The sequence below is a fragment of the Peromyscus leucopus genome, chromosome 13, assembly GCF_004664715.2.
Source record: "Peromyscus leucopus breed LL Stock chromosome 13, UCI_PerLeu_2.1, whole genome shotgun sequence".
NCBI lineage: Eukaryota > Metazoa > Chordata > Mammalia > Rodentia > Cricetidae > Peromyscus > Peromyscus leucopus.
In genome coordinates, this window is record NC_051074.1 from 27,692,855 (window position 1) to 27,705,375 (window position 12,521).

The window sequence follows — 12,521 nt, forward strand, 5'->3', positions numbered from 1 at the left end:
ATGTGGTTGCTGGGAATTGAACTCAGGACCTTTGGAAGAACAAGCAGTGCTCTTAACCTCTGAGCCATCTCTCCAGCCCCCAATAAAATTCTTTTGATAGTCACTGTTCTTAATTATCCAATGACGGTTATCCAAAACTGAACTCAAACACCATACTTTGAACACCCGATATTCTCAAAGACTTAGTTGGGCCCATATAATAAAGACGAGCATTGTTGAGTTTCAGGCACCATCCTAAGTACTTTGCATATGGTAATTCATTTACTCAGAAATAGAACCATAGACAGCTAAAGTCATTTGTCTATGAACTGAGACATGGCAGAGCCCTAGATTTGAACCCAAGAAGCTTTGCTGTAAAGCTGATACAATTGAGTCACCAGTGCTGGGAGTCCTCTTAGGATTCTCGTAGAGAGATGGTACAAAATGGGGACTGTTCACTGGCAGTCAGGGAATGAACTGAAGAGATGGCTAAGGATGGTATTGTGTTGGCAGTGGTACACTGACAGGCACACTAATGTTGGAGTAGTCAGGTTTAAGTACTGTCTTCACCTGAAGTACTTAACCTGTTTGGATGGATCAAGTCTTTGGTCTAGGCTTCTGGCATGGACCTCCATAAAATGCTTGGAGCTTCCTGAGTGGTAAAGGAGTCTTGCTTGCTTATGTTAGTAGAGTGACTCTTGGTGGCTTCTGGATGGCTTTAAGATGGGGAACCTGTCACCAGCAATCCCAAACATGTGAGTTAGAAGGTTGAAGCTTTGAGCCAGCTTGACCTCTGAGGAGAGCAGAGGGCTAGAGATTGAGTTTGGTCTTGTGGTCAGTTATTCAATCAGTCATCCTCACACAATGAAACTGAAAAAAACAAACCTTCTGAAAACTAAACCTCAATGGTGCTTTGTAGTGGATGAGTACGCTTATGAGATGGAAGGTGCCCAATTCCTCAAAACAAGGCAATAAGCTCTGTATTGTAGCACCTTCCATAACTCACTCTGTGTATGTCTTTATTTGCTTATTCTTGAGTTATATCTGTTGTAATAAACTCTAATAACATATGTAAGATAGCCTTGAATTTTATGAGATAGTAGTAAATCATTAATTTAATGGGATTGTGGGACTATCCTAGGTTTGTTGTGGTGACATATTGTGTACCCTAATAAACTTGCCTGAGGATCAGAGGACAGAGCCAGCCACTAGATTAGACATAGAGGCCAGCCAGTGGTGGCACACACCTTTAATCCCAGCAATTGAGATATTATGCCTTTGCTTGGGAAGCACACATGCCTTGAATCCCAGGAAGTAATATGGCAGGGCAGAGAAAGGTATATAAGGCATGAAGAAACAGGAACTCGCTCTCTTTAGGCTGAGGATTTCATGGAGATAAGAACTAGTAGCTGTTTTTCTGATCTTTCAGCTTTCACCCTGATATCTGGCTTTGGGTTTCTTATTAAAAGACCATCTAAGCATTGAACAACAGTTTGTAACCAATTGGTATTGATTGAGGACTATCTTGTGGTGAACTGTCCCCTTTAACCTATGGGATCTGCACTAACTTCACGTGGTTAGTGCCTGAACTGAATTTCAGCAGGTCATCTGGATATGAAACAGAGTAAAAGTAAGTAAAGGCAAGCATTTGCCATTACTTCTTTATATTTACCAAAAACTCGGATTTTTCAAATAATTAATCATAAAAATTTATTATTTTAAAAAAATTTAATTAATTTTATTTATTTATTTTACATCCCAACATCAGTTTCCCCTCCCTCCTCTTCTTCCATTTCCTCCTCCTACCTCCCCTGTTCCCCAATCCACTCCTCCTCTGTTTCTATTTAAAAAGGGGCAGGCCTCCCATCGGTATGAACAAAACACGTCATATCAAGTTGCAGTAAGACTAAGTATCTCCTTTTGTATTAAGGCTGGGCAAGGCAACCCAGTATGAGGAATAGGTTCCCAAAAGCCAGCCAAAGCATTAGGGACAGTCCCTGTCCTCAGTGTTAGAAGTCCTATCAGAGGGCGCTTCTGCCATCTTTCCAGCTTCAGTCGGACAGGCACGGAGGCTCTGCTGGAAGGCTCACCTCCATGGCCGCCCAAGGAGAGCTGCAGGTCCAGTTCAAGCTCGTCCTGGTGGGCGACGGCGGCACCGGGAAGACGAAGTTCGTGAAGCGCCACTTGACAGGCGAGTTCGAGAAGAAGTATATAGCCACCCTGGGCGTGGAGGTGCACCCGCTCGTCTTCCATACCAACAGAGGGCCCATCATGTTCAACGTGTGGGACACAGCCGGCCAGAAGTTCGGAGGCCTGCGTGATGGCTACTGCATCCAAGCCCAGTGTGCCACTGTAATGTTTGATGTACCATCAGGGGTCACTTCCAAGAATGTACCTAACTGGAATAGAGATCTGGTGCGTGTGTGTGAAAACATCCCCATTGTATTGTGTGGCAACAAAGTGGATATTAAGGACAGAAAAGTGAAGGCAAAATCTGTTGTCTTCCACCGAAGGAAGAACCTTCAGTACTATGATATTTCTGCCAAAAGTAACTACAACTTTGAAAAGCCTCTCCTCGGGCTTGCCAGAAAGCTCATCGGAGACCCTAATTTGGAGTTTGTTGCCATGCCTGCTCTTGCCCCTCCTGAGGTGGTCATGGACCCAGCTTTGGCAGCACAGTACGAGCATGATTCAGAGGTCGCTCACACAACTGTCCTCCCCGACGAGGATGGTGACCTTTGAGAAAGTGAAGCTGGATCCTTGAGTCAGACGTCTAGTTTTATAGGCAACTGTCCTGTGACGTCGGCGGTGCAGCGTGTGTGTGCCACCTTATTTAGCTAAGCAGATCGTGTACTTCATTGGGATGCTGAAGGAGATGAATGGGCTTCGAGTGAATGTGGCAGTTAAAACATACCTTCATTTATTTTGGACTTGCATATTTAGCTGTTTGGAACACAGTTGTTTTCTTCCTGAATTTCAAAAATAAGACTGCTATAGTCACACCTTTAAAAAAAAATGTCCTATAAGAGGACCAAGTTACACAACTGTAACATATAGGGAGAGAGTCTAGGTCAGTTCCATGCAGGCTCCCTGGTTGTCAGTTTAGACTCTGTGAGCTCCTATGAGCCCAGGTTAGTTGAAAAAAAAAATACCCAGAATTTTATGTCATTAAAATATTGTAGGATTATAGGGAAAGTAGGAATATAGGAACATTCTCAAATAATTAATTGGGACTGTGTATAACGGTGATCATTGTTGAGTTCTAAGCATCATTCCAGGTACTTTGAATACACTTTATAATTACCATAGGATATAGATGTAATCCTCACTTTTCATTTTGTAGATAAAGAAATAGAGCCACAGAAAGGCAACAACATATGGCAAGCTTATAGCCAATATTATACAAGGGTGGAAAAACTGAAGGCATCGCCTCTAAAATAAGGAACAAGAAAGAGTGTTCATTGTCTGCACACTTAATATAGGACTTGAAGTCTTAGCTAGAGCATTAGGACAAGAACAGGAAAAAAATGGATACAAACACATAAGAAACATTTCAACTATCCTTATGTATAGTTGACATGATTCTATACATAAGAGACTCTACCCCAACAGAGAACTCTTAGAAGGTATCAAAACTTTTAGAAAAAAGGCAGGATACAAAATTAACATAAAAAATCAATAGCCTCCTATGTACTAGTTACAAACATATGGAGGAAGAAGAAACTCTGAGCTTGGCTACCACCATAGTCAAATTAAAGGTAAACTACAGAGTCATAGCACTCAAAACGCATGATATTAGTGCAAAACCAGCCATGTAGATCCATGGGATAGAATAGATGTCCCAGTTATAAACCTGTGTATCTATAGTCAGCTGTGCTTGACGAAAGTGCCAGAAAAATACACACTGGTGATCAGAGAGCCTCTTCAACAAATAGTGTGGGCAAAACTGGGTATACATATATAGAAGAATGAAACCGGATCTCTATTTCTCATTCTGTATGAAAAAACCATCTCCATTGTATCAAAAGCCTTACTAAAGACCTGAACCCCTGAAAATGATAGAAGAGAAAGTAGACAAAAGACTTGCCATTGTCAAGATTTTCTTAGTAGGATCCCAGTTACTCAGAAAATAGTATCAACAGGGGAAAGAGTGGGGCCCCAGGATACTAAAAAGATTCTGAACTGCCAAGGAAACAGTGTATATAAGGGAGTATTTATGTGTGCATCCTCTAAGTGTGTATAAAAAGTTGGAACAAGGCTGGCACAACAGCTCAGTATTTAAGAGCACTGGCTGCTCTTCTAGAGGACACAGCTTTGATTCCCAGCACCTACATGGACACATAACTGTCTGTTACTCCAGTTCCTGGCAGATCTGATACCCTTTTATGGCCTCCTTGGTCACCAGGCACACACGTCATGCACAAATAAATGCAGGCAAAACACTCTTACGTGGTTTTAGAAATTCTTTAAGAAAACAGTAGCTGGAAAAGTTTTGACTTGAATCTTCCTTTTTATAGTAAAATATACACAGAAGAGCTGGTGATATCCCTGGATTAACTCTCCTTATCTTTCTAAGGAAGGCACTGAAGTCTGTGGATCTTGATCTGATAACTCATAATGCCTCACGGCTAGCCATGGAGGGTCTGGGACTGGATTCTAAACAGCTCTACAGTTGCAATCTGGCCCCAATGATCTCTAGTCTATAGCACAGCCCGCTTACAAAAAGGCTGTGCACATTCATCAATCATTTAGATACTTAGAGTTTATAGGTAAACTGGTAGGAAATATAAAGAGTTCTATTGGAAAGTCAAACAATAAAGAATTACCTAGAGTAGGCACTGAGGTTCCATTTTATTAGAGCGATCCTGATTCTTTCCTTAGAGAAGACTTTCTTATAGCTGGGTGTGTATTTTTCCAGATATTTCCCTATGCATAGTGATAGGTTGGTTTGGTTAAAGTAATTTCCTAGCTGGGCGGTGGTGGCGCACGCTTTTAATCCCAGCACTCGGGAGGCAGAGCCAGGCGGATCTCTGTGAGTTCGAGGCCAGCCTGGGCTACCAAGTGAGTTCCAGGAAAGGCGCAAAGCTACACAGAGAAACCCTGTCTTGAAAAACCAAAAAAAAAAAAAAAAAAAAAGTAATTTCCTATAATAATATTCACACATATATGTATTTCTTTGGCTTTTCCCACATTTGATAATAGATATGGAGTGTGCTTCCATTTCAACATTACAGATCAATATTTTTCTTACTGTTTTATACTTAATTGGATATAAAAAATGACACTACAATTGCATCATCTGACTAGGAAGAAGCTAAAGGATTTTCTTTTAATTTTGTAGATTTCTAGTGCTTTCCTTTTATTATTGTTTGATCCCTTTGTTCTATTTGTTCTCTGAAATTAAAGTTTATTTTTTCAGGATTTCTTTCATCTTTCTCGTTCCTACAAGAAACATATTTATAACTGTCGACTTCATTGCATGTCCCAACTTTTGTTTTCTTAGATCATTCTTAGATCTTAACATGATTAACTGAAGTTCAAGTTTGACACCAGCTACTGTGTTGGTAAAGTACTTGCTATGTAACCATGAGAACTGAGTTTGGAGTCCCGGCATTTACATAAGAAGCTAGGCAGAGCAGTGAGTGCCTAAAATCCCAGAGCTGAGGCTGTTGAGGCAGGAGGTTACCTGGGTCCTATTCTAGACAAATAAGTGAGTCCAGATTCAATGAGAAACCCTATCTCAAAAAGCAGGTGGAGACCAATTGAGGAAGATGCCCAGTGGCAACTGAGGTCTGGATGTGTGCAGGTGTGCCCACACGTGAGCACCCCCCCCCACACCCACAAAATAAAGACGAAACAAAATAAAACAAGGCACTGTAGCTATTATGATAAGAAAGGGTTTAATCATCATAACTAGAGATTAGTTCATGATTATTCATGAGTTGTAAGTGGGACAAACAGAAGTCATTGGTGATTGCTTCACTTCTGTGCAGGAACTGAAAATGTTTTTCTCTGTCCTTGAGCTGACACAGAACATCAGGCCTTCAATGTAACATTTGTTAAACATTCTTAGTATAATTTAAAAAAATATTAAGTGGTTGTTTTTCCTGCAAAGATTAGCATGATTACAGTTTTTCTCATTTTAGTCCTACCTAAAATGGCTTTTTCCTGAATGAATCTTGCATCTTTCTCCCCCCACATTCATTTAGGTCTAATGAATAACTGCCTAGAGTCCAATTAGGTTAAAAATAGAAGTTTTTTTAAAAAAATTTGATTTCAGTAAGGTTATTTTATAAACAAGGTTCTCAAAAGTTCATGTAGCAAACTGCACTAATTCTTTAGAAGAGAAAAATAAGCAGAATTTCAGATGGTTTTCAAGCAGGTAAGAAATGTAATCAACAGCTGGGTGCTAGAGGTGCACACCTTTAATTCTAGTACTTGGGAGGCAGATACAGGCAGAACTCTGTGAGTTTGAGGCCAGCCTGGTCTACAGAGGGAGTTCCAAGACAGCCAGGGCTATACAGAGAAACTCTGTCTTGGGGAAAAAAAACCCCAAATGCCTCTCAAAATGAAGTACTTCAATGTGTAAAGTTTATGCATGAATAATTGGAGCATAATAGCAAACATAGATGTATATAGGTATCTGTCACCATGAGATTTCACTGCAAATGTTTCTACTATGCAGGTCTTCATATTAGTCACTTTACCAATGACTAAAACAAAGGATATTGATGTTACTGATTGGTATTCTGATGCCTATCAAACCTATTTAAATATAAAAAACTGATGCTAAATTCACCCAAGGGCAAGTGTGAAAAAGACAAGCACAAAATCAATTTAATTCAACAGTAATGTAAAACAAACACATCTATTCCTCTAAAAAAAAAAAAAATCTCACATCAGCACCAATAATTGATGACAGCAAATAACAAAAAAGAATTTAGTAGATTGGGAACACATATAAGAAATAAACAATAACAACAAAGACTTTAGAGGTGTTTTGTTTTAAAATTTTTTTTGAGTGCTAGTATTCAAAAGTCTTGCAGTGTTTTGCCATTGATCACCTCGTAGAAGTTTACTTTGATGTCTGGCACAGCATGATAATCTCTAGCTATATTTTTATCGTTGATATGTCATATCGAGCGATGTGGTAAGCAATTGTTTTGAAATTGAAGTACCTCATCACAGTAGCTAAGATGTAGGACTTGATACCTGTCTGGATCTGTGTCTGACACCCAACTCTATCCACACTTTCTATGTGACTTTCCATACTACTGATGTTGAGCAGCTAGTACAGTAAGTAGGAACAGAAAACTAAGTAAAAACACCTGCCACGGCACAAGCATCAGCATTCTAGAACTCTAGGAAGGTTGAATGCAGTTCTTGGTCATGAACCTCATACTTGGGCCATGAGCTTTAACCCCAGGAAGTGGGCAGAGCCAGCCAAGAGAGCCAAGGAGAGGATCCAGGTGTAGGTTAGCAATTTAAAGGTGTGCTCACATGGTCAAAACTGGCTAAAGATATGCAGTAAAAGAAGTCCAGATGAAAAAACAATAAAAAACCTTCTAAACATGTTCCAGTGTGTTTTACAATGTGAATAGGCTTAAGAAAGAAAGAATATGGGTATGGACAGTCATGGAAAGAAAGAAATAGTTTAAAAATATGGTCTTCAAAGAGAGAATAAAAGTAATATAAAAGAAAAAAGCCATGTAAGATGGGTAACACAAAGGGAGTTTGGATCCTGTATAGTATTGTGTTGATTTTGAATTTTTTTTGATTGTTAATAAGCAAGCAAAACAGCTGCTAAGAGACATGGGGTTGAAAGAGGGACTGTTGAAATAAATCAGTCTGTACACTTTAGGAATGCTTTAACTTTAAAAAAAGTCAGAAAATGTATTTGTTAAATAGAAGTTAAAAATGCTTTGGAGTTTTGTTCCCACAGGAGATGAGAAGTTGTAGGTTCCTCCAGGAATAATAAAGATCAGATTTGATCAGGGGAGACTTTCTGAATCTTGACAGGTGATATCTTTCAACAAAGATTACTGCTAGTCTTCCCAGGACTTGGTCATTATCCCAAAATTTTCTCAGGGACCCCTAAAGATGCCTTAGCCCACAGCCAGCAGGAAGCAGTTTAGAGCAAACTATGTCCACATTCCCAAGAGTTGGAAGGTGTGGGTGGCTTTTGGTTATTTGGTGGGTTATGGATGTTTGTTATCATTTAGGGAAATATAGAATATTGATACAAATTTCAAGTTATTTTTGTTACACTGTATATATGTTTGTGTATGTTTCTTATTTAAAAGATTATTGTATATTGATAAAAATTCAAGGTTATTTTTGTTACAATATATTGTATGTATGTTTCTATTTTTGTTTGAGGTATTGTGCCCATGCAGCTCATTTGGAAATGTAGGGTGAAGTTCTAGTTTTTGAAAGTTATTATTATAAACTATGTAGGATAGTCAGGAACGTAGGTTACTGGTTAGTCATTTATAACAATCAAAATTTTACAAGTTAGGTATGCTTTCTAGATCACGTAGAGATATATTTTAGATAGACAGATGGTCTTCAAACCTTTCAAAGACCTAAGAATATGGCATTTAAAATGTTTTGCTAACTTGGGGCTTTTCATGACAACAAGACACATCTGCTCCTGGCAGCACCAATTTGTTTCAGAGATGATGGGCATTGAAGAAACTCCTTATGGGGTTTACTTCCAATGTGGCAAGGCCAGCCATTTGGGCAAGAAGCTGTTCTTTCCTGGACTGCTTGACATTATGTTGTATAAACTGGACATGCAGGACCCAGAGGAAAGTGACCGCTGAACTTTGCCAAAACAAGGGGTGGTCCTTCAGGGTTCCTACTTCATAGAAGAAACTGCCTGACAGTGCCTGGATGTATAGGAACCAGAATCATCACAGTCCAGAGACACAAGATAGAACCAAACATGACTGGCAAAAAAACAAGTCAATGAAATGATTCCTGATGTTATTCTGTGATACTTATAGATCCATGCCTAATCCAGTTCTCCAGCAACTGATGGGTACAGATGCAGAAACCCACAGCCAAACACTAGGTGGAGCCAGGGCAATCCCACAGAAGAGGGGGAGGAAGAATTGTAGGGGCCAGAGGGGTTGAGGATACCATAACATGGTCCACAGACTCAACTAAGCATGGCTCATAGGGACTCACAAAGGCTGAGGTGACAGACACAAACCCTGTGTGGGTCTGAGCTAAGTCCTCTGCATACACCTTATGGTTGGATAGCTTGGTGTTCCTGTGGGACTCTTAGTAGTGGGAGTGTGTGTGTGTGGGTGTCTCTGACTCTTTTGCCTATGCTTGGAAACTTTTTTCTTCTACTAGGTGGCCATGTCCAGTTGGGATATGGGGGTTTGTATCTTGTTAGTCCATGTACAGTGGCTGTCCTTGGGAGGCATGCTCTTTTTTTAAATGGAAAACAGGGGAGGAGTTGATCTGGGGAAGAGGGGAGGTAAGGTGAGGGACTGGGAGGAGTGGAGGGAGGGGAAACTGTCACGTAATGGATGAGAGAAATGAGAGGAGAATAAAAGAAAAAAAACAGTGCTGATGTGATAAAAATATGAGAGTCAAGACAGGTTGATTATAAAGGTCTGATGAACTTGTAAATGGGTGATATCAACACAAACTTTGCATTATAAGCGAACATTTGATCAATACAGTTTTCATATGAAAGGCATTAGTGATACTAGTTTTAAAGAAATAGATTTCCCCCCTGTACCTATTATTTGCCTAGCAGTTGAGAGCTGTTTTCCTATGAAATCCTTATACTTGCTAATTTGGACTTGTTATGACTCTAACCCAGCTTGAGGGACTTTCTTGTTTTCCCCGCTGAAGTTCTGCTCTTGAAATTTCTCCTCGTTGAAACTGTGTAAAATGAGAACCCTGGAGGCGAGGAGGAAGGATCCAACCCCTGTTATAGATCTCTGTCACAGAGGGAGGCAGAGGCTGTGGGCTCTCTCCTGCTGACACCCCGGTAACATAGACCAGGCTCTCTCACAGCAGCCAGCTTCATCTGTGGCGAGCCAATCCTCATCTTTAAATAATATACGGCTGGAGTGTGGTTTTGCTGTTCTGACAGGACGTGATCTAAGCTATCCCTCTGTAATCTAAGGAAAGAGAAACAAGAATGAGTGATGCATTTCATTTCTTTTGGGAAGAATGTGGCTGTAAAGCCCCAGTAAACGATGAGACAAATGAAATGACTATGTGTGGGGTTGATTTGAGTCTTTGCCAATCCAGCTTCCTTAGAATCTTTGTGGCCCACTAGATTTTAGCAACTTTTTTTTTTACATTTCAAAATACCTGTCAGGAGCGTATAGTACTTTTAAAAATGTTTTACATGCATAACTGTATGTGTTGAAAGACACAGGTCTGATCATTGCCTCATGCTTAAGAGTACCTTTCTAGGGGCTGGCAGGATGGTTTATTCAGCAGGTGAAAGTGCTTGTCACCAAGCTTGGTGGCCTGAATTTGATCCTCAGACTCACATGGTAGAAGGGAAGGAGAGAACTGACTCCTACAAATTGTCTCCGATCTCCACATGTTCTCTGTTGTGTATATGTGTACTCTGTGTGTGTGTGTGTGTGTGTGTGTGTGTGTGTGTGTGCGCGCGCGCGCACGCACATACACATACACACACAATAAATAAGTGAATATATAAAAATAGAGTGCATTTCTGAATCTATGCTTTGAAAGAAGATTCTATGTCTTAGAAATCAAGAGTAATAATTGTCTGCTGCTTCTTTTTTTTTTTTTTTTTGAGCTAAGGATCGAACCCAGGGCCTTGTGCTTGCTAGGCAAGCACTCTGCCACTGAGCTAAATCCCCAACCTGAGTAATAATTGTCTATTACCATTATCGAGCATGTATGAAGTTATTCTAGAAGAAGCTGTGTATAAATATAACCACTTTAGAAATGGGATAAATGGACACATAAAATTAGAAAAGAGTTTATGTTAGCAAGTAGTAGAAATTAATCTTAAAAGTGATACTTTTCTGGTTGAAAATAGGCTTTTTAGAAATGTTTATACTCACAGATGAAATAGGTACACAGACTTATATTTTGTGTAAAATACCCATACACATAAGTAAAAAGAAATAAATCTTTAAAAAATAATTTGTCTATGTGTTTATGCGCACATGAGTGCAGCACCAGAAGAGACCAGAAGAGGGCATTGGATCCTCTTAGTGCTGTAGTTACAGGGGTGGTTGCAAGCTGCCTGACATGGCTGCTAGGAACTCTGGTCCTCTGCCGGAGCAGTGCCTGTTCTTAACTGCTAAATCACTTCTCCATTTCTAAATAAATATATTTTAAATTTCAAAAAGGTTAAAGACAAGACAGCTTTTCAAGTCATAGGTTTCATTATAGTTCAAGTTTGAACTGTGCTCCTAGACTCATGTTTGAAATGCCCAGTCACCAGGTTATGAGGCTATTTCGAAGGCTGTGGCTTCTGTAGGATGTGGGACCTGGTTGGTGGAAGTAGGCCACTAATAGTAGGTCTTTGAAGGTTATACACACACTTAGTTCTGGTCTAGTTCTTTTAGCTTCCTGGCTTGTTACCATGTGAAGACATATAACCACATGATTCCACTGTCACTACTGGAGTACTTCCCCATGCTTTTCCCTCTATAATTGACTGAACTCTGAAGGCACGAGACAAAGCAAACCTTTTGGCAACAGGTTGTTGTTGTGTTATACTTGACTATCTCGTTCTTAGACCTTTAAAACTGGTTTGTCGGAGGAACGTGGAAGAGTTTCAAGATGTGAGATAGAGAAACTCTGGAGTGATGTAGGCAGAGTTTAATAGGCATTTGGTGGGAGAATCAAAACATCTATAAAAAAACATGACAGTAAGGACTGGACTCACGAAATTTCAGATGATGAGAGTGAGCACTTCAGGATTGCGTCAGGGGCTGTTTGTGTTATAGTCTGGCAATATTCTGTCTGTGTCTTAGAGATCTGAGTTAGGCCAACTTCACAAGTGATGGACTAATTTATCAGGCAGAGGAAGTATCATTCAGACTGTGTCATGGTTATCGTTTACATTTTTTTAAAAACCAGATTTACAGAGAAAATTAAGACAAAAGAGCAGAACAGAAGGATTGAGAAACGTGTGTTTGGAAGTGGGAGTGTAGTTAAATCTACAGACAGCAAGCACAAAGTTGCCATAATCATTAAAAAGAAAAACATGAATACCATTTCAAAGATTTATTTATGAGCATGGGCATTTTGCCAACATATCAGTTAGTGTACTCATTTAATCTATATATATAGACATCTGTAAAAAGCCAATTATATAAAAAAAAAGACATTTGTGAAAAACCAAGTAGTTTTCACTGGGGCAGCAATAAAGATACCCTTAAGGTAAGACACCACTTATTGGACAACCCAGGATACAAAAAAAAAAAAAAAAAAAAGCAAACCAAATTAAAAATATTTCATTTAAAAAGAAAGGCCTAAACCAGGTGGCAGTGGCATATGCCTTTAATCCCAGTACTTGGGAG

At 39.7% G+C, this 12,521-nt stretch overlaps 1 protein-coding gene across 1 annotated transcript; it reads left to right on the forward strand.

Annotated features, from left to right (window-relative positions):
* The first annotated feature begins 2,013 nt into the window (after window positions 1–2,013).
* On the forward strand, window positions 2,014–2,977 carry LOC114696390 (GTP-binding nuclear protein Ran-like). The gene has a single exon (XM_037210461.1). The coding sequence runs from the start codon at window positions 2,074–2,076 to the stop codon at window positions 2,719–2,721; it is 648 nt and encodes a 215-aa protein (XP_037066356.1). The 5' UTR covers window positions 2,014–2,073; the 3' UTR covers window positions 2,722–2,977.
* The last annotated feature ends 9,544 nt before the right edge of the window (window positions 2,978–12,521 follow it).

Excerpts from the sequence above, each read along its gene's own strand:
- LOC114696390 (XM_037210461.1), top strand. The coding sequence starts at position 2,074 with ATGGCCGCCCAAGGAGAGCTGCAGGTCCAGTTCAAGCTCGTCCTGGTG.